Below are 27,955 nucleotides of genomic sequence, written 5' to 3'. Positions count from 1 at the left end.
CTGTAAACAGTATATGCTTCAGAGTATAGGTGGCGGAGGAAGTGGATGTTTGTTGACATGGTGTCAACCAAGTGGGCTGCTTTGTCCTGGATGGTTTCAAGCTTCTTGTGTTGTTGGAGCTGCACCCATCCAGACAAGTGAAGAGTATTTCATTACACTTCTGACCTGTGCTCTGTAGTTGATAGACATGCTTTGGGGAGTCAGGAGGTGATTTACTTGCTGCAGTGCTGGTCATTCTGCTATAACATACGTTTCATCAGCGTGAACTCGCTGTAACATGATTGATGAATTGGGGATGCTGTTTCTAAAACGCAAACTTTTAATATGTGTGTTGGCTGTAACATGATTATATTGCCAAGACTTCAAACACTGTTTCTAAAGCGTGATTTTTCTATAAAGCGGGTTGCACAAGAACCAACCTTCACATTCTAGAAAAACTGACAGTATTACTGGTCTCTGACTTGTGGCTATAACTATTGTGCTTATATAGTGAATCCAACTGAGTTTCTGTCAGTGATGTCAGGATGTTGATAATGGTGAGGGGTTCAATGATGGTAACACCATTGAATGTCAAGGGCTGGTGATTAATTGTCTGTTGTTGCAGATGGTTGTAACTTGGCAATTGTGTGGTATGAATGTTACTTATCAACTGTTAGCCCAGGACTAGGTCTTGTCCAGATCTTGTTGCATTTGAACATGGATTGCTTCAGGATCTGAGGAGTCATGAATGTGGCTGCACTTTATACAATCATAAGTATGCATCCCCATTTCTGACCAAATCATTACTAAAGCAGCTGAAAATGGTTGGGCCAAAGGTAATACCCAGAAGAATTCCTGCACAAATATCTTGGAGCTGAGATGACTGACCTCTTAATAACAACTTCCTATGTACCAGATATGACTCCAACTGAGAGTTTGCCTCCTGATTCCAGTTTTGTTAGGGCTCCTTGATGCCACATTCAGTCAAATGTGGCCTTGATATTGAAAGCTGTCACTCTTACCTCAACTCACCTCTGGAATTCACTGGTTTTGTTCATGTTTGAACCAAGGCTGTAATGAGGTCAGGAGCTGAGTGACGCTGACGGAACCCAAACTAGGCATCACTGAGTAGGTTCAGCTTGATAGCACAGTTGATGACATCTTCCGTAACTTCAAACGTAAAATCAATAACAAATAAAAATCAATAATACAAAGAAAAAAACACAAATTACAATACAACTACTATCCACTAACTACTAACCTATCCTATAAACAAAGCAAACCCTAACACTGTGCAAAGCAACACCAAAATAAAAGCAAAAAAACCCCCACAAAATACAGAACAGCTATGCTCGGCGCAAAGCTCCCAAACAAAGGAATGGGAGTATTGTACATATACATACCCGTATTAACTCGGGAGACCCCCTCCAGGGCCCAGGGCTTGACAAATCTAATCATCCTTTAAACAAATGCCCTAGTTAAGATAACTGACAAATCTATATCCAAATAACTCAACTAGGGCTGCCATGTCTCATAAAAATTGTCTGTAGTGTGGTGCGTCATGTTTGTAAAAAAAAGTCCAGGGGGATGTGCTCCATAATTAATTTCTGCTATCCCAGCAAATCCAGCAGGTTCTCAGACACCCATTTCATCAGAATATTCTTCCATGCACAGTATGCAGGAATATTAAATAGCTTCTTCCCATGCCCATCTAAAGATGGTAAATTCGGTAGACCTAAGAGGAGAGATATCGGGGCTGCTTAAACTTTGGTCCTCAATACCCTCCCTATCTCTCCCACCACAGTATTCCAATAAACACAGCCTGTGGCATGTCCAGAAGCAATGGGTAAGAGTACCTACACTTATTTTACATTTGGAGCACACTGAAGATGCCCTTTTTTAAACTTCGCCAGAAGGTCTGTTGCCAGATGACATCTGTGCAGAACTTTTAACTGCATAGCGCATGTCCTATTACAGATTAAGATCGTTCGAGTATTCTCCCATATGTTCTCCCGTGTTTCAGAAGAGATCTCCACTCCCAGCTCTTGCTCCCAGACCCCTCGTAACCGTTTAATATCCTGCCAGGCCTTGCTACCCAGCAGGCGATAGAAGGCACTAACCGAAAGGTGCTTGTGGAACATAGCAACAACCTCTCTGTATTATTGGGCTTATAGGGCTTAGTGAGAAGCATAGTCGTCTTCTGGATGAAATCCCTAAAGTGATTTAAAAAATGGAAAAGATCTGTGCTGGGCAACCCGTATTTGCGGCTCAGTCGCTCAAAAGACATCATAACCTCCCCCTCAAACATGTCTCCCAAACTAGAAACTCCGCTTGCTGCCCATAGTTTGAACCCTGAGTCCATCATCCCTGGTCGGAACCCTGGCATATCAACTATAGGTGTAAGTTGTGAAGTCTTGGATAAGCAACCCTCAGTCTGACGCATCGCCCTCCACGCCTTCAACAGGAGGCTCCCAAGCACTGAGGATGTCACCTAGACAGGGGACGAAACGTTTGCAAGACAAATTCTCAGCTCGGCGAAGAGAACCACAACAAATAGCCCCAAATGAATTGATAGATTGTATCAAATGGGGTACAGAGGTCATTGGGTTCAATAAAAACAGAAGTACATCATCTGCATACAGTGTAATCTTGTGTGTCCTCGATCCCACTTCCGGAGCGGTTATGTGGACGTTCTAAAGAAGCCTTGCCGACTACCCCTACCAATCGTTAAATTCCCAGACTTCACCCCGTTGGTGATGACCGCGACCGGAGGGTGGCGATATAAAACCTCCATCTACCTAGCCAAGACTCCACCCAACCCAAACTGTTCTAAGACATAAAAAAGATACAGCCATTCCACCCGGTCAAATGCTTTCTCTGCATCTAAGGAAATCACCAACCCCTGAATCGATCGTTGCTGACAAACTTGGACCATATTCAGCAACCTTCTAATATTATTAGAGGACCTACGGCCCCTTATAAAACCTGTCTGGTCCTCGTTGACAATATGGGGCAACACTTTCTCCAATCTCAGTGCCAGGATCTTAGACAGAATCTTGAAATCTGAATTTAATAGAGAGATGGGCCTGTATGAGGCACAATCCTTTGGAACCTTCCCCTTCTAAGAGTTAGGGAAATATCAGCTTCTCTCAAAGATGGTGGTAGGCATTCATGCATATAGGAGGGATTGTACATCTCCAACATCAGCCCTGACAGAATCCATAGAAACTCCTTATAAAACTCACCCAGAAGACCATCAGGGCCAGGCGTTTTCCCACTCTGAAGTTGCCTAGCTGCCTCCTGGATTTCCTGAACAGGGGACATTAAGGAGGGAGGCCTGTTCCAAGGTTACCCCTGGGAGGTCCAGATTCTTAAAAACAAAAGGTGTCTCCATTTTAGCCCTCCTGTTCACACAACTTTCAGACCGATACAATTCAGAGTAAAAGGTCTGAAAAGCCTCATTAATCTTTTTAGCATTGTATGTAAGGACTCTGGCACTGTCTCAGATTGCAGTAATGGATTGCGGAGCACGCTTTTTCCTAGTCAGGTACGCCAAATACTCCCCTGGCCTATCCCCATATTCAAGCAGCCTTTGTCGAGCAAAAGCAAGCTCGTTCTTTGTGTTTTGTGTCAGTATTGAATTCAAGGCAGTCTGAATGGGAGTGATCCGCTGTAGCTTAGTCACCGAAGACCGCGTAAAATGTGCTGCCTCGGTGGCTTTCAACCGCGTCTCAATTAGACACTGCTGTTCCTCCTCCTGTCGTTTCTGGCTTGCCATGTAAGAAAAAGCTAATCCCCTAGCAAAGGCCTTAATAGTCTCCCATAGCATAGATGGACTATTAGCCATGCCTGAGTTGATAGTCAAGAATTCCTGAAACTCCTTCAAAACGTATTCCACAAATTTGGAATTCTTGAGGAGAAAAGGGTACAAACGCCAGTGCCGCAAACCTAGCCCCTCACTCTTAGCCTTAACCTCCAAATACACTGCTGCATGATCAGAGATAGCTATATCCCAATTTAACAAACCATAACCAAATCCAGAAGGGCCGTGGGAGCCAGAAAGAGGTCAATCCTCGTGTGACATTTTTGTGGGTTAGAGAAAAAGGTGAAGTCCCTGCCGGTAGGGTGAAGACATCACCAAATATCCACCAGCCTCAACTCGTCGCATAAGTCAACCATCTGCTTGGCCTGCAAAGAAATAGTTGGGTGCCCACAAGGCATCCTGTCCACTGTCTGATCCAAAAGACAATTAAAATCCCTCCCCTATAATAATGTGCCATGTTCCAAAAGCACTAATCAAAAATTTGAGGGGATGCATGGAGGACAATAGACACTTAAAATGCCATATTCCTCCCCATGTATCAGGGCTTTAAGTATCACAAACAGTCCCTGCTCATCTTTCACCTGCTCTAATAATGTGAATGGAAGATTTTTCTGGATAAGTACCGCCACTCCCCTACAGGATGAAAAGAATACCCGGTCATAACACCCCTGTTGTAATTTCAGGTGTTCCCCATCAAGATGGGTTTCCTACAACAAAACTATATCAACCATTTCCCTCTTAAGACTAGAAAGCACATTTTTCCTTTTAACAGGTGAATTACTTCCTTTAATGTTCCAGGTGTACCATTTAATAAGACACTTAGCCATAGCCCCTTTCAGAGACCCTTGAACCCCTTGGAGGGAGAACCCTACTTACAAAGCGCCAAGCACAAGTACATAAAGACTCATAGATTTGAAGAGCTATATATACAAAAACTACTCTATCATAACTATAAACAACTATTACTACCAAAAAAAAACTATAAAACCTTGAATGGAAGACTCTTCCCCCTGCACATAAGGGGCACTCACCCTACCCATCCCCTCCTTCACAGCTCCTTCAAACCCGGACTGTGCCCAGCCTTAGGCCAGAGAGAAAAAAAAGATGATCCTTAAATCAACCGAGAAAAGACAAAGTCAGGATGAGCACTCCACCCATCCCTGGCTTCATGTCACCCCTACCTGTGACTAAAAGAACAAACAAAAAAAAGGGGGAGAGACAACAAAGAACATCCACAAAATTTCCCATCAGAAAATCCAGTTATTAAAAAAAAAGGAACAACTTATTCCAAGGTCTTTTTCCCCCCCTTTCCAAAAAGGAAATTATTAGGGAGAAAGAAAGGAATTTTAAGAAAAGGAAGGGAAAACATGGGGAAAGATAGAAAAGAGAACAAATATTAACCGTATTCTTCAGGCCAATCCGTCTGTTTTAAAGTGTCTACAAAGTTTTTAGCTTTATCCACTGAGTCAAATGTATAAACTGAGTCCTTGTGGCTGAAATGAAGTACTGCGGGGTATCTCATGGATTAATGGATGTCCAGGTTCCTCAGCCTCTTTTTAACTTCATCGAATTACAGCTGCAGAGAAATCCTGGAAAAACATGATTCTTGACCCCTTGTACAGCAGTGCCTGCGGATCTTTTCCCAGGGATCTGGAAGCTTCTATGATTTTTTTGCTTGTCCTAGGACCGAGTGGGGGTGCTGCACCGGCCCTGACCTGTGCACTGTAACCCGATATGCCCTTTCAATCTGTAGCCTGCTGGACTTGATGTGAAGGCCCAAAAACTTCGGCAGCCAGTTTTCAAAGAAACTGGCTGCTCACCTTCGGGGAGCCCAAAAATTAGAAGATTTATCCAATCGATTTCGTCAATATGGTCTTACAAGGCCTGCGCTTCTTGCTCCAGCACCTGGATTTGAATGGATGAGGACTCCATTGCAGCTTCCAAGACCTTCGTTCAACCCTCTACCTCCTCCAGCCTTTCCCCGAGGCCCTGGATCTCCTGCTCATGCTTCTGCAGCATGGATGCGATAGGTTGGACCTGGGCACGAACCTCCCCACCTCCCCACGGATCTCCTCAATTGCAGCCCCAACTTTCGAGGTAAGTCTCTCCATCGCCGCAGCCAATTCCTGAGAGTCTGTCAGGTCTCTGGGGGGATCAAGAGAGGCTGCTGCTGCTGTGGTCTCTGGTGTGGTAGGTGCTGCAGGGGAGTGTCCTTCCTGCTGCTGTTTGCTCGCTCCTTTTCCCTTTGGCATCCTTCCCACTCCCAAATATTAACAAATATGTGATCTGTAAGGTTTTAAACTAATAATTCCACCGCATAAGTTGGCCAGGGATGGCAAAAAAACATCAATGTTTTTTGGCTGTTAGGCAGAGCTGTCCATAGCAGTTCTACAGAATCGCCGCCATCTTGTCAAGTCCCCTTCCGTAACTTTTTGCTTAAAACTGAATATTGGAGAGTCGACTGGGGTGATAATTGACTAGGTTGGATTTCTCCTGCTTATTGTGTACAGGGACATACCTGGGCAATTTTCCATGTTGTCAAGTAGGTGCCGATCTTGTAACTGTCCTGGAATAGCTTGGCTAGTGGAGTGGCAAGTCCTGGTGCATAAGTCTTCAGGGCCCAAAGCCTTTGCAGGTTCCAGTGCGTCCACCCATTCCTTGATATCACATGAAGCAAATCGCATTTGCTAAAGACTAGTATGTATGAAGCTGGGGGCCATTGGAGAAGGCCAATATGAATCATCAACTTCTGGATCAAAATTCCAGTAAATGTTTCAGCCTTTCCTTTACACTGATGTGCTGGCCTCTTCTATCATTGAAGATGTGGACCTGCCACCTCCATTAAGTTTAATTCTCCACCACTATTCTTGACTGGATGTGGCAGGACTGTCAAGCTTCGATCTGATCCATTGGTTGTGGGATCGCTTAGCCCTGTCTGTCACTTACTGTTTATGCTGTTGGACATGCAGGTTATCCTGTACTGTAGCTTCACTGGGTTATAGAATCTCTACGGTTTGGAAACAGGCCCTTCGGCCCAACAAGTCCATCCAGACCCATTCCTGTACAGTTCTCCAGACTAATGCACCTAACCTACACATCCCTGACACCTCATTTTTAGAGATGCCTGGTGCTGCTCCTGGCATGCCCTCCTGCACTCCCACAGCAGTTCTACAGAATCGCCGCCATCTTGCCGAGTCCGAGTGATGGTTGAGTAGGGGTTAACCTGATGGCATGAGATTTCATGGGGTCTGGAGTCAATGTTAAGAACTCCCAGGGCAACACACTCCTTACTTTATATCACTCTGCTGCTACCTCTGTTGGTGGGGCAGGGCATATCCAGCAATGACAAAGGTGGTGTCTGGGATATTGTCTATAAGGTATGTTTCCATGAGTATAACTAGTTGCTCGACTAGTCTGTGAGGTAGTTCTCCCAATTTTGGCGGTAGCCCTCAGATGTTAATAAGGAAGACTTCAATGGGACTGTTTCTGCTGATGTCATTTCTGGTGCCAAGGTCAATGCCAAATGATCCATCTGATTCATTTCCTTGTTGAGAATTTGTAGCAGTTGATACAGCTGAGTGGCTTGCCAGGCTATTACAGAGGTTGATAGGCAACCACATTGCCATGGGTCTGGAGTACATGTAGGCCAGACCAGGTGAGGATGGTAGATTTTTTTTCCCCCTAAGGAGAGGGAAAAAAAATTGCTTCAATGGTAATTTTATTATCATTTGAATAGCAATAAAGCTAACCTGAAAAATACAGTTCGTTGAACACTGTCCTGTTAACAGTCTGAGTGATATCGCATGTATTTGGAAAGAAAATGTTGGGTGGGATGGCATGGTAGCACAGTGGTACGTCACAGCACCAGGAGCAGGGTTCACTTCCAGCCTTGGACAACTGTACAGAGTTTGCACGCTCTGTTCTCCCTATGTCTGTGTGGGTATCGTTTGGGTGCTTTGGTTTCCTCCCATTGTTTAAAAATGTACTGGTTCGGTGGTTTGGCCATGCTGAATTGCTCCGCAGTGTCCAGAGATGTGCAGGCTAGGTGCATTAGCCAAGTTAAATGTGGTGTTATGGGGATAGTGTGAGGATGGATCTGGGTGCGATGTTCTTCAGAGGGTCGGTGCAGACTTGATGGGCCAAATGGTCTCTTTTGCAAAGTAGGATTCTATGGTGCAATGAAAACTGGTCTTTTCCTTCAACACATTACGGTTCTATCACATGTTCTAATCAGGAAAGATGTGATTTAATGTTTTTAAGTTCGACTCTTTAGAATTTGATGAATTTAGTGCAATTTGGTACAGGATCAAGTTTTAAATTCAAAACAAAATTCTAAAATGCATGCATTTTTCCACTGTTGGCAGCTGGATGTGTATGATGCTGCAGACCGCTATCAACAACATGCTCATCCTCTGATTATTTTGGCTGGTAAGGAGTATGGATCAGGGAGCTCAAGAGACTGGGCAGCAAAGGGTCCCTATTTGCAGGTAAGTTGTTTGCCTCTGGCAAATATGTACAAGTGTCCTGATTACATCCATGACTTAAAAAGTAATCAAACTTCTGGTAATATGGGCATATGTAGAATGATACAGCATAAATGGAATCCATCAGCACAATATACCTTGTTAGCTGTTTGAAGGAGCTATCCAATCAGACCCGTCATTTGAATCTTTCCTAATAGATGAGCAAATGTTTCATTTTAAGTATTTATCTAGTTCTATTTTGAAAACTATTGAGTTTGCCTTCAGTGCCCATTAGGGCAGTGCATTCAAGATGGACTTCTGTCAAATTGCAGAACTTAATAGCCCATAAATTGTAGGACAAGAAACCAGCCATTCAGCCTCCCGATTTTGCTCTGCCATTGACTGATTTGATAATCCTCAACTCGTCTTTCCTGCTTTTTCCCTATAAACCTTGATTCTGTTACTTATTACAGATCTCTCTCTCTATCTCAGTCCAAAGATATGCAGGTTGGGTGGATTAACCAAAGGAAATGTAGTATTATGGGTCGAGCGTAGAGGTTGGGGTTAACTGGGTCTAGGGTGTCATGATCTTAAGAGGGTCAGTGCAGACTTGATGGGCTGAATGGCCTCTTTCCACACTGTGGAGATTCTATGATTAAATACACTTAATGACTCGGCCTCAACAGCCCTTTGCAGTAAATGATTCCACAACTTCACTACTCTGAGAGAGAATAAATTCCTTCTCTACTCATTTTAAATGTGTAACCTCTTATTCTGAGATAATGCCCTCTTGTTTTACTCACTGTTGCACAAGGGAAAACATCCTTTCCTCATCTACTGTGAAATCCTCTGTTATGACACTGGGTAAACCCTTCTGCCAATTTAAATCAGACACACAGAAAGGTTAACCTCGCCTTGTAATCTGTTAAAGTATGAGTGACAGGGAACTTCCCAAATTCCACTGTTTAAAGAAAAAATTAACAATTTATTCTTTAACTCAAAAAGAGAACATTAAACAACAACTATCTACACTGTAAACCTCCTTTGTCTTGATGATTTATCTCCCTCCCACTCTATAACAATATACTGATCTGATAAAGCCCCTATAAAGTGTACAAAAAAAACCAAGTTTCAAAGCCAGTCAACTGTGTTGATCCTCCTCTGTATCTTCCTGGGTCGACTTCGGTTTTTTGTTGCATAGACTTTTAATATGAGAGAAGGTACCTTTCAGAGAGCGGGCCTGTAGGCAATTTGTATGCAGTAGGTGCTCTTGGTCTCTCTGGCTAACTGTTCAAATGCCTGATTGTTATACCCCAAAAATCAGATTGTCTCATTGGTTTGATGTTGTCAAAACAGTAAAATTCAAATTTGATTGGGTTTAAATATCGTGGGGCATAATTTAAACTGGCTAAATTCAAATTGTTGTGGCAACATAGCAACCCAGCTCAGCTATTAGTTTCACAACCAAATGTTACATTTTTAAATTTTCCAGCACACTGTCTTGCTAGGTGCTTCCCAGCTTTCACTCTCTTACGGTACAGTACACATGTCTAAGCATCTTAGATGTTGCAATAAGACTGCCTCTCATTCTTCTAAATTCCAATGAGCATATGCCTAACATAGTCAACCTGTCGACATAAGACAGTCCCTCCATTCCTGGTGTCAGCCTAGTGAACCTCCTCTAGATTGCCTCCAGTGTAAATGTATCTTTCCTTAGAGGCCTAAAGCTGTTTGTGGAATTCTCATTGTGTTCTCACTCATGCTGTGTACAGTTTTAGCAAATTTTCCTGTTTTTATACTCCACTCCTTTTGAATTATTAGAAAAATTAAATTTGCAACAGATTCTAAGATTGAAAATAGAAAATACTGGAAAGGACTTACTTGGGAAACACTACTAATTTTGTGTCTAAAAATACAATGCTGGAAATACTCAGGTCGCGTAGTAAATGGGGAGGCTGTGGTCCTATGGTAATTTTGTAAGACTATCCTGAAAACTCAGTTAATGTTCTGGGACCCAGGTTCATATCCATTGTTGATTGTCGGGGAAACAAAACACCATTTGGTTTACTAGTGTCCTTCAGGGAAGGAAATCTGCTGTCCTTGTCTAGTCTGACCTACATGTGACTCCATACCCAGAACTGAGCCAGCAACACCCTCATCTGGTGAATGAATAAAAATAAATCAATTGGAAGCTAATGTTTCAAGTTGATAACCTTGCATCATGTACTCTGGAGGAGGCAGAGGTTGTAGAGGGCAGTAAGACCACAAAAGATTCCAGATACCGGGAATGACAGAGTTATGAGGGGAATGACAGAGTTATGAGGGGATTGAAAACAAGGATGTTAATTGCATTTGAACATGAAAACTTAGCAGCCTAAAGTCAACTGCAATTGCAAATTGTAACCTGCAGTAACCGAAATGGGAGCTGAAGACTAAGTAACAGCAAACTTATCTTGAAGACAGTTCATTCTTGCAGCTCTTGACAAAACACTTATGTGAGCAGCTTACTGCACTGTTCCTTGCATGTTTTGGTTCGAAAGGTCACTTTGATCATGTTTTTGGTGAAATAAGTAAATGTGTGGGCTGATGTGGATTACATTTTGAGACCAACAAATTCCTATGATATCTAGATCTCAAATTGCAAGTGGTCTGAGTTGGGATAAAATAGTGCACATTATTTTGAACCAAAATTAAGAATTTTTTTTTAACAAAAATTAACCACCATTTCAAAGGCACCAAATGTCTGCAAGGATTGTTTTTGTGCATTGTGGGGCTGTCACTTCAAAATGTTCACTGATCCCAATTTGTCTTTCACCGTCTTCAATATATTGATACAATATATTGGAAAAGGGAAGATTGGGAGAGGAGTTAGTTAAAAGAGTTGTTTAGAAATAAATTTGTTCCAGCAAATGGCAAGTGAAAAAGCTGGACAGGCACTTGGTATTAATTTGCCCCTTATAAGGCGGATGGGGTTTTATACCAACATGCAAGAACTAATCTTGCGTATTTAGGCCTAGAATTTCTATTATGTGCAATTCGCCCAACATCTGCCAAAATAATGTTTCATAAAAATGAGAAATAGGAGCAAGAGTGTGTTATTTGACCTTATGAACCTGCTCCACCATAACTGATTTTGATTGTGGCATAACACCTTTATCTACCCCTAAAGTGTTGAAAAATGAAGACCTTTGATGCACCATTTTTGGAACTCTTATATGTCCAGTTGAAATTTTACTGAGATTTTCTGTGCTGGTTTAAGAGAACTTGTTGGATGCTAGCCTGATCTTCTCTACCCAGCCTCCACAAAACAGGCCTCCAGTTGAAACTAATGCCAAAATTTGGTGATTAAGACCGTTCAAGGAGTTCTTAAAAAGTCCTTGTTTTTGGGTTCGTAACATTACTCCGTCTTTTTAAAAGTCAAGAAGTATGAATTGAAATGGTCCGTATACCAGTGTAACTAAATGTAACGTAAAATTTCTTACCATTTGACATAAAATCAGTTTACTCTCAGATGGTGTATTAAACAGTTGTTAAAATACATTTTTTTGCAATAAATCCATTTTTATCTGTTAATAAAAGTGCATTAGGATACCACTCTTAAATACAGGATTTTTTTTTACTATGAACAGAAGTTATTTTCTGTTGTATTGCCTGGTACCGCTGGTTCCTGAAAGATTGTGTGTATGCCAATGTGAGCAGACCATTGAACCATAACCACACTTTAGGAAATGAATGCAATTTGTGGTGTGGTAACCAATGGCATCCAAAGCAGAAACTTTGGCTGTATTTTTCCCTAAAAGAGTTGGAATGATTTGCTTTTACTACATTCTGTGCATCAATCAACTTGGCCAAAATTGTCCAATGTCAAGTTTTAGTTGGCTTTATGAGACTTAACTTGTGAGCTGCATTGTGTAAGTCAAGGGTACTGAATAACACAATCATAATCTTCTTACCAGGGCATCAAAGCTGTCCTTGCTGAGAGCTATGAACGCATTCACCGGAGTAATCTTGTGGGGATGGGGATAATTCCCTTGGAATATCTACCGGGACAGACTGCTGACAGCTTGGGACTTACAGGTCGTGAACGCTTTACTATCTCTGTTCCGAACCAGATGAAGCCCAAGATGAATGTGGAGATTAAGGTGAATTCCTGACTATTATTGTCAAGTACGCTCACCATCAAAGCTCCCATGGTGTAACAGTTTTGCATAAACCAGGCAGGTGGACTGACTGCCCCTCCTCCTGGTACAGTTTTAGAATGCTGTTTTTATATTCCCCAGTCAGGTATATCACAAACTTGGCGTTTTATTCCACCTTTTGTTTCTAACTGCTGGAAATTCACTGGTATAATACAGCAGAGAATACCACTCAATCTACTTGTGTTTGCATTTTGACAGCGACAGCTGGAGCTATCCAATGAATCCTGGTTCCCTGCTCTTTTACAATAGTTTGTAATTTATCTCTGTGTCTGGTTCCTATTTGAAACCAACTGAACTGCTACCATCACTGTTCAGGAAACCTTCCAAATTGCAAGAAGTTGTTGCATTAAAATTTTCCTCAAATTATTTTTTTTGGAAGTGACCATCTTATTTTTGAATGGCTGTACCACTGACACTGTCAGACCGCCCACATTTGAAAGTATTTGAACAAGTTTTTTTTTATTTCCTAGCTTGACACTGGCAAGTCCTTCCAAGCTACCATGCGATTTGATACCGACGTAGAATTGGCCTACTTCCACCATGGTGGTATACTGAACTACATGATCCGAAAGATGATATCCAATTAGTTGGAGACTACGTCTTGTTTGTTGGTGGCGGTGGGGGAGTGGGTGAAGGAGGTGATAAAGGTTCGATCATCTCGAAAAACGCACAAATTGAAAGCACTAGTTATCAGAAGTAAATGTTGATAATTGTTTTATTCCAGTTTAGTTGGAGCAATTCTGACTGGGTTTTGTAATTAGGTAAAAGATTTTTGTAATTCCCTTTCTAGAACTAATTTTTAACTACAAGTCATTGAAATTACCTCTTCAAACATTTGCAATTTATTATTTAGTCAGTTATAATAATGAAATCTATTTTTGAAACCTACACACTTGCAGTATCATTAAACATGATATTTGTGAAAACTTGTCAGCAGTCTACCATTTGTATGTTTCACATTGTTTTTGCCAAAGTTACTGTTTTGATCGTTTTCAGCTTGTCTATCTTTAAACTTGTTGAATGAAGTCTTAAATTACCAACTTTGTTTTAGTGGGGAAAAAGTTGGAGATTAAAGTTGTCAGATTTCCATGCACATTTTTAAAAAAAAGTTGTATTGAAGATCCGAGTATGGACTTCAGTCTGCATTATTTGGTTAACTCTTGGTGCTCTCTGCGGAAGGCTTGTAATCCAGTTGTTTGTCAGGTGCTGAGAACAACTTATACAAAAAGATATGAAGATAAATGGTATTTGTTTAAGCCGACCCTCATTTTTGGGAAAGTTACTGAGTAACCAAATAATAGCCTGCACTTGTGGAGGGTGTTGTAAAACATCCTACTTTACAGAAATGTCATCTAATAAAAGTTGATACCAGGCTGCAAGAGGAGATATTGCAATAGGTAACCAAAGGTTTAATTGGAGAGTTGGATTTTAAGGAAGGAACTTTGGTTTGGAACATCTGCCAGTTATGGAGAGACAAAAATCAGATGCCACAGAGTGCAGAAATTTTGCAGTCAAAGAGTGTGGTGCTGGAAAAACACAGTCGGTCAGGCAGCATCCAAGGAGCAGAAGAGTCAACGTTTTGGGCATAAGACCTTCATCAGGAATGAGGCTTGTGGGCCAAGGGGGCTGAGAGGTAAATGGGAGGTGGGTGGGACTGGGGTGGGAAGGTAGCAGGGAAAGTGATAGGTAAACCTCTACACTACTGAAGCCAGGTGCTAATTTGTGGACACTTCCTCCTACTGCCCCCTCAACCACAACCTCACCTCCCATCATCTCCTAGACCATCCACATCCTCATCACCTCAGGGGATCTCCACAGCCTTAACCACATAGTCTGGGAACCCTGCATCACCCGATTCTACCTCCTAACCAAAATCCACTAACCTGACTGCTCCTGGTTGACCCATTGTCTCAGCCTGTTCCTGCCCCACCGAACTTATCTCTGCATACCTTGACATCATCCTGTCCTCCTTGGTTCAGGAACTCTCCACCTATGTTTGGGACACCACCCACGCCCTGCACCATGGACATCCAGTCCCTGGCCACATATATCCGCCATGACGAAGGCCTCAGTTTCTTCCTCTGATGCCAACCCAACCAGTATCCTTCCACTGACACCCTCATCCACCTGGCTGAACTGGTTCTCACCCTCAAAAACTTCTCCTTCCAACTTCCTCTAGACCTAAGCAGTAACCATGGGCACCTGCATGGGCCCCAGCTATGTCTGCCTCTTCGGGTAGGTGGAACAGTCCATCTTCCACGGCTACGCCTGCACCATTCCCCATCTTTTCGTCCGCTACATTGATGACTGATGACTAGCAGCGCCACCTTTGCTCCCATGAGGAGGTTGAACAGTTCATCAGCTTCACAAACACTTTCCACCCAGACCTCAAGTTCACCTAGACCATTTCAGACACCCTCCCATTCCATCTTCTCCATCTCCATTTCTGGCAACTGACTTAACATGGACATTCACTACAAACCCACGGATTCCCACAGATACCAGGACTACACCTCCTCCCTACACCCCCCGCCCCCTGTAAAAACACTATCCCATATTCCCAATTCCACCAGAGAACATCCCAAAGGACCTCTTTCCCTCTTTCTTCAAAGACTGCAATTTCCCCTCCCATGCATCTCCTCTACTTCCTGCACCTCTGCCCTTGAACCCCACCCCTCTAATCACAATGACAGAACCCCCACCAGTCCTCAACTTCCAGCGCACCAACCTCTAGATACACTGCATCATTCTCTGCCATTTCCGCCACTTACAAGCAGATCCCACCACCAGAGAGGTGTTTTCCTCCCCCAACCCTATCAGCGTTCTGGAGAGACCATTCTTTCCATGACTCCCTTGTCAGGTCCATGCCCCCCCACCAACTGACCCTTTCCTCCTGACACCTTCCCCTGACATTGCAAGAAATGCAAAACCTACACCCACACCTCACCCCTGTCCAAGGCCCCAAAGGATCCTTCCACATCCATCAGAACTTTATCTGTACATCCTCATACATCATCTATTGCATCCATTGCACCCAATGTGGTCCTCTCTACATTGGGGATACAGGATGCCATTTTATGGATTGTTTCAGACTTCATCTCTGGGACACCCACACTAACTAACCCCACTGCCCTGTGGCTGAACATGTTAACCCCGCCTCCCACTCTGCCAAGGACACTCGGGTCCAGGCCCCTTCCAACTACATGAGATCAATGTGAATTTCACCTGGTTTCTTCCCCCTCCCCCATCCCAGTCCCAACCTTCCACCTTGGCACCACCCTCTTGAACAGTCCTACCTATCTGCTCCACCCTCCTCCGACCTATCACTTTCACCCCCACCTTCATCTACCTATTGCTTTCCCAGCTACCTTCTCCCCAGCTCCACTCGGCCCACAAGCTTCATTCCTGAGGAAGGGCTTATGCCCGAAACATAGACTCTCCTGCTCCTCAGATGCTGCCTGACCTGCTGTGCTTTTCCAGCACCACACTCTTCGACTCTGATCTCCAGCAATGGCAGTCGTCTTCTAGAGATTTTGTGGTGCCTGAATTGCCACTGTTGGTATTTCTTTAATTTTTATTGTTATTTTGTAGTTCTGTGTGACACCATCTCTTACTTGATAGCAACTCTTGTAATTACCAATTTCAAAAGTAAAACACACTATTGATGATTAATCTAGTTTGTTTTAATTATTAAATGCATATAATAAATTGATCTTAAACAATATTTGCTTAAATTCAAAGCACTGAACTACTTTACATGGAATGCACAGATAAAGACTCAACTGCTCAATGATGATATTGATGTGCCCCATCAGCTGCTTCCTCATCTATTCATCTTAATCTGTTAGCATATTCCTTTAGCCATGCCTCCTTCATGTGATTAGCTTTTCTTGATTGCTACTTATTTGCCTCAACTACATGTATGGCAGCAGTTGTCACATTCTAATCACTGGCAAGTTCTTAACAGATTTTTCAATAATTATCCTTTCGTTAAATGTCTATATTAAAGGCATTGATGAGTGGAAATATCTTCTATTCTGATCAACAGTAAAGGACATTCAAATGCATTGACAAAATTACTGAATCAGTATTCCAACTGTCGCATGTTCATGTTCTGTAAGTGTAGGTTTTCTGTTCATTGTGTTGCTCTAGAGAAGGGAATTAATGCTTAGGGTGATTCTGAAACAAAGACTTAGGCAAGAATGGTTTTGCGTAATGAATATCCAAATTGTTTTTTAAGCAGTTAAACGTAGAACAAAAAATTATTTTTTTCATTTAAATTAGCAGAACAGCGGAGTGTCCTACAACTGAACTGATTATTTTTTAAATTCTGTTGCTTGAATCTACTATGCAGTTCCAGCATTTTGCTTTACTGTGAAATGTCTTTGATTAAAGGAATTTTAATAAGAGAATCCCCCTCCTGCCCCACACAGCCTATTATTTATTGGCCATTTCCACACCATCAAAAAGCTTAATTGAAAATGGGACATTCTTCCATTTAGTCCCAGGAACTAGGTCAGATGTTTTGACATTCTTAAGAATAAAGCTCTCAATTTTAATTATTGGGAGATCAATGAACACCTTGTAGTTTGCAGTGATTCCCCAATCATGCTTGCAGTCTTTGCAGTGCAACTTTTGCCTTTTCTGAAAATTGTTGAAGCTTTTTGGCTTCTTGTGAGGTTGAGTTGAATAGCGCTCCTGGAAAGAGTTGTCTATAACTGTGTGATGACATTCCTGAAATAAAACATGGAGAGATTTCAACAATAGGCTATGAATTAGCAGAATAGAAACAAATGACTCTACAGTATTGCATTACCTGTTCAGTGTGGTAAACATAGGTGACAGAGACAATATTTAACACTCTAGCGACATCCACAGATTGCATAGTTATTGTTAGTTGTGGGATTTTGCTGTCTGCATATTATCATAGTATCCCTACAGTCCAAAAAGAGGCTATTTGTTGAGTCTGCAACAACCCTCCATAGAGCATCTGACTGAGACCCAAACCCCCCTCTTCTCCATCCTTAATTACCATGGGTAATTTCACCTTGCCTGCACATCCCTGGATGGTACGGGGAAATTTAGCATGGCCAGGTTGCCTAACCTGCACATATTTGGATGTGGGAGGAAACTAGAACACTTAATGCAAACCCACACGGACATGGGGAAATGTGCAAATTCCGCCCAAGGCTGGAACTGAACCTGGGTCTCTGGTGCTCCTTAGTAAATACTAATAGCAGTACTCATTAAGTATTTTAGGATTGCTCTGTGCTTCACAACACACATTCTCTTTAAAACATGCTTTGTAACTTTTCTCCATTTATTTAGTCTACTCCCAAAACAGTTTCTACCATCATTCTAAATATTAGATTCCCATATAAAGCAATACACTGGATTTCAAAAAAAGCCTTCCTAATTTCTGGCTCTTTTGGTAGTTGCCTTAATTCTATGTCCTCTGACTCCTCTGCAAATGGAAACAAATCTCCCTACTTCCATGTTCAAGATCACAAACATTTTTGATATCTCCCCCAATCTTTTCTTAAAAGAAGAACTTCAGCTTCTCCACCCTCTAGACATAAAATTGTATCCCTCATCTGATTACATTCTGCTAAGTTTTCTCTGCAGCTTCTCCAAAGTCTTGCTTTCGATGTGTACCGTCCATAGTAAGTTCACACTAATTCGATTTATTAGGGTACTAAGCAAACTTCTACTAGGCAGTTGAGTGTTTCACTGTATTTAAAAGGTGTTTGTTCAATTAAGAGGTTTACAATCCAATCCTGATTAGGAACCTTAGAGGCATTCTGTATAAAATGTGTAAAATTAAAGCACATGGGATTGGAGGGTAGTTGGTAATCTAATTTAGAAAAAAAGACAATTATACTGTTCCACCTGATCCCAGTTAATCAGCTTAAAAGTTATCCCCATCTCTCCATAGTGTTCTTGTGCCCAGATTATATAGTAACCACATTGAGTAGTGTTTCTGTATGAAATGCTACATCTCACACCAAATTCTTGCCATAGATGCAACAACTTGAGATAGCAAGTCAACATCGCCTGTCAATAGACTCAGCTGGTGAAGCCTCAGGTAAGGGGAGAAATTAAGAAGGAGTCCTTCATCATAACCTTAGCCAGTGTGGGAACGGAATCCATGCTGATGGCATCACTCTGCATTGCAAACCAGTCATCGAGGCAACTGAGCTACATGAGCCCCTGCAAGTGCTATTCAGTTACACAAACACTCTCTTTTTCCAGTCAGGTCAGTTGAGCCCTCTCTTGTCCCAACATTATTGCTATTTTGTCGGAATCATAAATGCTCCGAGTGGTGTGCACGGTATTATTACAAGTACTCTCTTTAGTCATGTGCTTGGTAGATAATTGAAGAACTTTTGACCCCCTAAATTATGGGTAATTGTGCTTGACAATTATCCAAAATTAGTTCCAACATCAAATCCTGGTTACTGGCTGAGCAGGCAGATCCATTTGTATTTTTCAGAAATTTTGGAACCAAATATTATGGCCAAGGTCTAAGATTGAGTATGGAATTACAAATTTGAAATATGGTTGCATCTGGAAGCACTTATGAACAATTTGATTCTATCTAGCAAGATAATTGTCATTATAGTAATAATGGTAGGTTACTAAATTCTGGACTTACCTCTATGACTCTTATGTCATCAGAGTTGCATGCATACGTTTTGCATCTTCCACAAAGTAACTCGTAACTGACATCTGGTTTCTCTGTATTTGGAATACTAACAAGCAGTTCCCTCATCTTCTTGTCACTTAGTTGAATGGTATTAATCTTGGAAGAAAGAATTGCAGTTTAGTCTCTTGCAAAGGTACATTTTAAACAGCAACCTCCAATACATGTATTGTTAGAATAACAATCTAAACAGAATTAATTAAATCAAACAAGAAAGTAAATGAATTGAGAGCAAATTCTCTCAATTGTGCAGCCATTTCTGAAGGTAATTAAAAACCTAAAATGGAAGTGTGTGAGCATAAGAGCAGGAGTAGTGTTATGACGCCAATTGATAATATTGGATAAGCCAGAGACCATAGTGAAACCTGGCTCAATAGGAACCAGAGTAGGTCATTAATGAGATCATGGTTGATCAAACAATTCAATGCCTTTTACCCAGCCTTCTCCATAACCCTGAATGCCACTGGTAATCAGTAATAAAGTCATAGAGATGTACAGCACAGAAACAGACCCTTCAGTCCAACTCATCTGTGCAGACCAGATATCTGAAATGGATCTAGTTCCATTTGCCAGCATTTGACCCATATCCCTCTAAACCCTTTCTATATATATACCCATCCAGATGCCTTTTAAATGTTGTAATTGTATCAGCCTCCACCACTTCCTCTGGCAGCTCATTCCATATATACACCTCCCCCTGCATTAAAAAGTTGTCCTCTAGTTCTGGACTCGCCAAACCAGGAAAATACTTTGTCTATTTACCCTATTGTTATGAAGATGTACCCTTAAGAGTGAAGGACTTGGCAAATACACAGTGCTGGAGAATTCATAAAGTAACATTTTGATTAAGAACAAACAGCACTCACTGAGTGGCCTAGAGACCAAAACAAATTCAAATTCAGCCACTCAGTTTAAATTATACCCCCCAAAAATACCAATTTCAAATCAAGTTTGAATTAAGTATATTGACAATCTTAAAAGCCAGTGTCACAATCCGATGCTCTGGGGGATAAAACTGGGGTAAAATTCAACAGTTGAGAGGAGAACTGCCAATCCTAGCATATACCCGACTGCTTGAGAAAAACATCTCTCTTAAAAGTCCCTTTTCAATCAGTAACTTGTGACACAGAAATTCCTAACAAGGAGAAAAGACGACACAGCAAGATCTGAAGACAAGACCCTACAGCTGCCTGGTTTTGAAATAAGATTTACAAAACAACATTTCTTAATTGGGAGTTTTATTGGACTAGTATTATAGAAGGGAAGGTAAAAGATAGGTTAGAGAAAGAAATTGTAAATAGTGGTTAGTTAAATATTCTGTTATATTTTATTTCTTAAAATTGTTAATTTTTACTTTGCTTAGTTTTTGGCTACTCTAATTTTACAGATTACTGCCCGGGAAAAATCTTCTGTGTTGCTGGTTTTAAATTAAGCAGGAGAGTTTACCCCATGTCGATAACACCTATCCAGACCCCTCATGATTTTGTAAATCTCTATAAAGGTCATCCATGGAAAACAGCTATTCAGCCTCTCCCTATAGCCCAATCCCTCTAATCCTAGCAATATCCTTGTAAGTCTTTTCTAAACTCTTTAAAATTTCATAACGTCTTTCCTATAGCTATCAAATCTCTGTTTTAAACATACTCAAAGGCTGAGCTTCCACAGCCTTCTAGGGTAGAGAATTTGGAAGTTTCATAAGCCTCTGAGTAAAACAATTTTTCCTTATTTCAAACCTAAATGACTTTTTAAACTGTGGCTCCTGGTTCTAGACTATGCCAACAAGGTGAACATCTTACCTATTTCTCCCCTGTATTTTGTAAGTTTAAATGAGATCATTTCTCGTTGTTCAAAGTTCTCTGGAACACAGGTCTGGTTTACACTATCACTTTTTAAAAGATCATCTGGCTATCCCAGGAACAAATCTGGTGAATATTTATTGTACACCCTGTGTCAATGACATTTCCTGTGATAAGGAACCCAAAACTTCACATTGTACTCCAGGTGGAGTGTAACCAAGCTCTGAGCAAGATTTCACTAATTCTGTACTCAAATTCTCTTGCAAAAATAACATTCTATAAATCTTAAAACAGTACAGCACAGGAACATCCCTTTGGCCTGCCATGTCTGCACTGACACGATGTCATTCTCAATAATCCCATCTTCCTGCATGTCCCTCTATTCCCTGCCTGTTCACCTTCCTGATAGCTTGTTACAGGTGGATATTAACCTTCAGTGACTTATTGACAAGGTCACCCTAGCCCCTTTGTACATCTACACTTGCCAACCTCTTGACAATTAACAAATACTCTGAACGTTTTTTTCGTACCTCATAGGACACATTCCTACTTAGCTTTTTTTTAACCTGCAAATTGGAAAATATTAGATTTCTTCCCCACGTCCAAATGATTGATGTGTATTGTAAACAGCGGGGCCCATGCACCGTTTCTTACACCATCTCTGCTGAGGTGAGAATGACCTAGTTTTGGCCCATTGGCTCACAAATAGAAAACAGTCCATTAATCCAAGCCAGTGCAGTATCTCCTACCTACTGTACTTAACCTTTCTAACTAGCCTCCTGTGCAGGACTTTACCAAAACACCTAGATTTTCATAACTGTATTTGTCAGTAACAACTTCAAATAAAAACTCCCCAAGTAATTTCCCATTCACAAATTCAGGCAGATTATACTCAGATTATCAAAAACCAGATGACTACTTATTTAAATCATTTCTAATATATTCTAGGATTTTCTCTATTGCTAATGTAAAGCCAACAGGTCTGTAGTTCCATGTTTTCTCTCTCTCACTTGCTCCTTTAAATAGTGGGGTAACGTCTGTTGTCTTCCAGAATCTATAGAATTTTGGAAGATAGTGCATAGACCATAATTTATTTGTTTACCATGGAGAGTGTAACAGACATATTCACAGCTGCCAATGTATTTTTAACAAAGTAAAAATCATTAACTATATTAGAGTGAAGACCTTTGGAATAATTTTATTGCAAACATCAGACAGATTCATCCTTTTTTTATCCTCCCCCGCAGTAATACCCTTAACAGATACTTAAACCTCAGGAGTCGCCTACTTCAAAGTTAAAACCTTTTGCTCAGCTGGCATGCCTGTAATTGGTTTCCTTTTGGGAAATTGCTATGTATTCACTAGAAATTAGTTTCTTCACTTCACGGTCTCTACTCAGCTGAACTCAGCTCATTCTTATTAAACATGGCTCCCTAAACTCATGACTTCAACAGCTTTGGTGGATGTTTTCCTCTCTGACAGCCCCACAGCTGCTTTACTGACTTATAAACATCTCAGGTCATATGCCTAGCCTTGACTGCTAACCTTCCCCCTTTATAGATTTGTTTTTGATTCTTTGTCTCTCCCTGCAGTGGTTGTAAAACTCAAGTCAACAAATACCTTTGCAGTTAACTCCCCAGGCAACCTTGCTGCTCATTTAACTGACTTTAGTAAATGCTATGGTCAGATAATCACAAAACTGAACTATGTACTAAAATTCCCTCCACTTCAGAACCTAAATTCTTATGTAATGTGAAGCTTTAGAATGATAAAGGATTCAGTCCCTTTAGCCTACTCTGCCATTCAATAACATTGTGGCATTATATCCATTTTCCTCTGCTGTCTTGACTTCAATAGTAATCAAAATCTATTTCCATAAACTCCAGAGAACAATTCTAATCAACACTCCACATATAATAATAATCTTAGCCTGGGAAAGAAACAATTAAGGTGCATCACTCTCAATTAATTCTTATGTTAATTTTCTCTAGAAATAATTCACCAATGATTCCCATTGCACTGAGAGCTGGTGCTAAGAGCTTAGCTGATTTTAGTTAATTATGGTGCATGTTTTTACCATTTCAGTCAAGATACAATTGTTTACACAGGACAAACTGCAGACTGAACCATATCTTTTTTTGTAGTTCAGTTGCACAATGCCCAGTGCATTTATCTATTCAGAAGGTTTGCCATCAGTGGAAGATGAGATTTAAGCCTGATGTTGTGGACTGGACCCTAAACTTTTTCTTACTTTTAAAAGGCAGTGTGTTCCAGATGCAATTCGATTGGTCAAACTACCAGGCCTGAAGCAAAGCACACTTTATTCTTACACTATTATTAAAATACAAACAAAAGGAAGAAAGAAATTGGTATAGCTCTAACTCTACTGAAATTTAATAGAATGAGATTATTTAAATACTAAACAACAACTGTTCCAATCTAGTAACATCTCAGAAATACATCCTTGGCAAAGGCAAATTCAGTAAAATAGATTGTCTTATGCAATTCTCCAGTCCAGGAGGGAAGATCAACAAAACCTCAATGGCTACTGAAACCTAAACTAAAATCCTCGTTCTGTGGGAGCTAGACCCCACCCCTTCATGCTGCTCCTATTGTTTCAATTTAGGCATAGTTCTTGTAAGGTCTCAGGTTGTTTACTTTATGAGTTTGGAACAGACCATTCTTCTCCTCTGACACAACTTCTCTTCTTTTTTTAAAAAAAGAACAAAATACATCTCTTATACCATAGTATAATCACACAGAAATCTCTGATAAGTTACCCAATTGAAATCTTAGTTGGGAACCTGTAGTCTCCAGAATTGGAACTTAAAACCTCACTGTTAACTCTGTAATTTCAAAATTACAACAAACTTCTAACTAATGCAGTGTGCTGTGATGATTGTTAGAATGAAGACACTTAAAGAAGGTTGAATGAATTGGTTGGCCTTATGGCTGCTTGTTTCTGTCCAATTTGATTTAAAATATTTGTCTGAAATATCTGGTACAGTACAATCTACATCTCGAAATCAGGGCAGTGAAACATTGCATTTTCACATAAGATGTGCCTGCATAGGAAATCTGGGTGGAACAGAATATCGCAACTCAACCAAGAATAAGATTCTGAAGTCTGTAGCATAACAACCATAAGCCCATTATTACCTTCTCGACCAAGTCTGCCTGTCCCAACCGTTGTACTTCATGAATAGCTTTGTACATCATCTCCTCTTGTAAAAAATGAAGCATGTCTTTCTCAGCCTGCTCTTTTTTGCTGGTAATAAGAATGCACTTGCTATTTTGTGCTCTTCCACGACCTGTGACAGCAACAGTTTAATTGTGTTGTAATTGAACACAGGCATGAACAGAACGGTCATTTCAGAATCACCACTAAGTGAACTTCATGCAACAAAATGTGGGAATTGCTTATACAGTTTTGTATAAATTAGCAGAAAAGAACATACCACATCCATTGTGAATAGTAAAATTAATGGAGATTAATAAATGTACTAGACTTTGTCCAAAGTCCCTTATATTGTCATTTCATTTGACAAGAATAATTATTATACTGCTCAACTGCATGAAAACATGACTTAACAACTGCAGAATAGCATATCTACATTTAGCAAGCAATTTAAATTCCAGAGGCACCCACAATTCTGTGCCTCAATAAGCTCTCCAGTCATATAGAATTTACAGAAAACTTACATGTGGTCTATGCCAGTTTTCATTGTTCACGTGCATCTCCTTTATCTTGCCCTATCAGAAGGATGTTATGGAACTTGAAAGCGTTCAGAAAAGATTTACAAGAATGTTGCCAAGATTGGAGGGTATGAGCTACAATGAGGGGCTGAATGGGCTGGGGCTGTTTTCCCTGGAGAGTCGAAGGCTGAGGGGTGACCTTATAGAGATTTATAAAATCATGAGGGTTATGGATAGGATAAATAGACATGGTCTTTTCCCTGGGGTGGGGAAGTCCAGAACTAGAGGGCATAGATTTTGGGTCAGAGGGGCAAAATTAAAAAAGGGACCTAAGGGGCAACTTTTTCCACACAGAGGGTGGTGCATGTATGGAATGAGCTTCCAGAGGAAGTGGTGGAGGCTGATACAATTACAACATTAAAAAGACATCTGGATTGGTATATGAATAGGAAGGGTTTAGAGGGATATGGGCCAAATGATGGCAAATGGGACTACATTAGGTTTGGATATCTGGTCGTCATGGGTGAGTGGGACTGAAGGGTTTGTTTCCATGCTGTATGTCTTTATGACTACATGTATTGAACATTGTCTGAAATACATTGGTACTAGCTAGTGAGTCCCACAGTCTCATTACTCTCTGGGTGAAGACGTTTCAACTGAATTCCTTAATTATGCTTAGTTTGTATGCATGGTCCAAAACAACTTAGCACTGAACTGCTTGTTTAAACATTACTTGAGTGATATATTGTGCCCCCTACCCCACCATTATCCAGTAACAACCACTGGACAATAGATCAGTTGATCATATCTTACTTTGACAATGTCCTTACCTCTTGTTTGAATCATCTTTATAACATTACCCACATACTCATACAACAGTACAAGGTTACATTGAGCTATGTCAATTCCCTCATCAGCAACAGATGTTGCTATAAGGATTTTGGTTCCACTATCGCCTTTAAACGAAATCAGTACTTCTTTTTGCAAGGGCAGAGTCATTCCTGTAAAACATAATATATGCACTGATAAAATTATCTTTTATACCTTAGTTAAAAGAAAACATTCACAGTAGGTCACCATTATGATCTCTGCAAACCTCCTCCAAAACATTTACACTTCCAGACTCTTGGAATCAGATTGCTCTCGCTCCATCACTGGCAGCTGGCTAGGCCTATTTCAGGAACCACCTCCCTCCAAATCTCTCACTTAGAATGTTCAACAAAACCAATCTTTCTGAACAAGTTTTTAAGTCACCTGGCTTAATCTTATGTGGCTTGGTGTCAAATTTTCTTTGTTAATACTCTGATATATTAACAGTGCTACGTTATTATGTTATTGTTCCACTGGTTTAGAGAAGCTAACTTTTCTAACGCACACACAAACTATTGTACACAGGTCAGCTCCGAAAGAACAATTCCTCAGATTCATGCTAATGTGGCTACAGTTCCCCATAATTTGAAATGTAACATTTACATTTAGAACTGCTACCTGCAACCTGTTAACAGTTTTAAAGGTAGCAAGAGGTCAAACTGTTCAGTGTTTTTGGAATTCCAGTGCAAATTCTTTATATACAGCAGTTGATAAAAAGATTACTTACAAAATCTAAGAATTTTAATGCTGCTGTAGTATAAAAGAACTACCAAAGTCTGTTTCCAATAGCAGGAGGATTAACAACTTGAGGTTACAAGATTCAAAGTAATTGGCTAAAGAACTAGAGTAGCATAAGGAAACATTTTATGTAACAAGTTGTGATCAGGAGCAGTGATTTGCAGTGAAATAAATGCAATATCTTTCAGTAGGGAACTGGATAAATACTTGAAGGTGGAAAAAAAATCACAAGGTTATGGTAAAAGAACAAAGGGGAATGGAACTGATTGATTAGCTCAAGCACAGACTCAATGGGTGAAATGTTTCCTACAGTGTTTTATCATTTCTAGAAGTTTGTTGCAATCCTCTGCTTCCAGTTCCTTCAATGACAGATAGATCACCTTCCCAAACACGGACTGCTGCAGACAAAATCAATGTTCCAAAACCTCCATGATGCAAGCTGTGAGACTCTAGATGATTGGTAAGACGAGCTTGATTCGGTAAATGTTTTCCTGGTCCGGCTGCAGCCCCAATGTATTTCAGACACATTATGAAGCAGGTAGGGCCAATGTAACTGTTACACAAGAGCCCCAAGCTGCATCTCCAAGATATTTAGGGTTTTTTTAAAATTCAACCTGTTCAGAGATGGTACCTCTGCAGAAGATGCAACACCTGCTTCCTCCCTTCTCAGGGCCCAAACATACCTTCCAGGTGAAGCAGTACTTTACCTGAACTTCACTCAATCTAATCTACTACATTCACTACTCACAATGCAGTCATTACATTGGGAAAACAAAGCATAGACTGGGGGACTGTTTTGCAGAACACCCTACATTCTGTTTGCAAAAAAAGACCCTGAGCTTCCAGTTGCCTGCTATTTCAACACGCCACCTTGTTCCCTGGCTTCCTGCAGGGCTCCTGCATAGCTCAGTGAAAACTGGAACAGCAACTCATTTTCTGCTTGGGAACTGCACAGCCTGATGGACTCAATATCATGTTCACCTATTTTAGGGCTTGAAGCCTTCTCCCATTAGATAAAAGCGAGGTGCTGCATTTTGGGAAACCTTAGCAGGCCTTATACACTTAATGGTAAGGTCCTCGGGAGAGTTGCTGAACAAAGAGACCTTGGAGTGCAGGTTCATAGTTCCTTGAAAGTGGAGTCACAGGCAGATAGGGTAGTGAAGGCAGCGTTTGGTATGCTTTCCTTTATTGGTTGGAGTATTGAATATAGGAGTCGGGAGGTCATGTTTCAGCTGTACAGGACATTAGTTAGGCCACTTTTGGAATATTGCATGTAGTTCTGGTCTCCTTCCTAACAGAAGGATGTTGTGAAACTTGAAAGGGTTCAGAAAATATTTACAAGGATGTTGCCAGGGTTAGAGGATTTGAGCTATGGGGAGAGGCTGAACAGGCTAGGGCTGATTTTCCCTGGAACGTCAAAGGCTGAGGGGTGACGTTCTAGAGGTTTATAAAATCATGAGGGACATGGATAGGATAAATAGACAAATCTTTTCCCTGGGGTGGTGAAGTCCAGAACTAGAGGGCATAGGTTTAGGGTGAAAGGGGAAAGATTTAAAAGAGACCTAAGGGGCAACCTTTTCATGCAGAGGGTGGTACGTGTATGGAATGAGCTGCCAGAGGAAGTGGGGAGGCTGCTACAATTGCAACGTTAAAAAGGCAACTGGATGGGTATACGAATATGAAGGGTT

At 40.9% G+C, this 27,955-nt stretch overlaps 2 protein-coding genes across 3 annotated transcripts in view; one reads left to right on the top strand and one right to left on the bottom strand.

Moving 5' to 3' along the window:
- aco1 (aconitase 1, soluble) overlaps nt 1–14,023 on the top strand; it is a 71,010-nt gene extending 56,987 nt beyond the window's left edge. Inside the window, exons 19-21 of the mRNA XM_072588131.1 lie at nt 8,167–8,289; nt 12,222–12,407; nt 12,935–14,023. Of these exons, the coding sequence (XP_072444232.1) occupies nt 8,167–8,289; nt 12,222–12,407; nt 12,935–13,051 (426 nt within the window). The 3' untranslated portion in view covers nt 13,052–14,023. The remainder of the gene's footprint in view (nt 1–8,166; nt 8,290–12,221; nt 12,408–12,934) is intronic.
- Nucleotides 14,024–16,115: 2,092 nt separating this feature from the next.
- Nucleotides 16,116–27,955, bottom strand: part of rigi (RNA sensor RIG-I) — a 56,508-nt gene continuing 44,668 nt past the window's right edge. The window contains exons 15-18 of one of the 2 annotated variants that reach the window (XM_072588128.1): nt 25,490–25,660; nt 24,123–24,274; nt 19,120–19,266; nt 16,116–17,198 (exon numbers count right to left, since the gene is read on the bottom strand). In XM_072588128.1, coding sequence (XP_072444229.1) covers nt 16,902–17,198; nt 19,120–19,266; nt 24,123–24,274; nt 25,490–25,660 — 767 coding nt within the window. In that variant the 3' untranslated portion in view covers nt 16,116–16,901. The remainder of the gene's footprint in view (nt 17,199–19,119; nt 19,267–24,122; nt 24,275–25,489; nt 25,661–27,955) is intronic. The other variant, XM_072588129.1, reaches the window with a different exon arrangement.

The sequence above is a fragment of the Chiloscyllium punctatum genome, chromosome 2 (assembly GCF_047496795.1).
Source record: "Chiloscyllium punctatum isolate Juve2018m chromosome 2, sChiPun1.3, whole genome shotgun sequence".
Lineage (NCBI taxonomy): Eukaryota > Metazoa > Chordata > Chondrichthyes > Orectolobiformes > Hemiscylliidae > Chiloscyllium > Chiloscyllium punctatum.
Note: the sequence above shows the minus strand (reverse complement) of the source record. Positions and strands in the feature narration are given on the sequence as shown.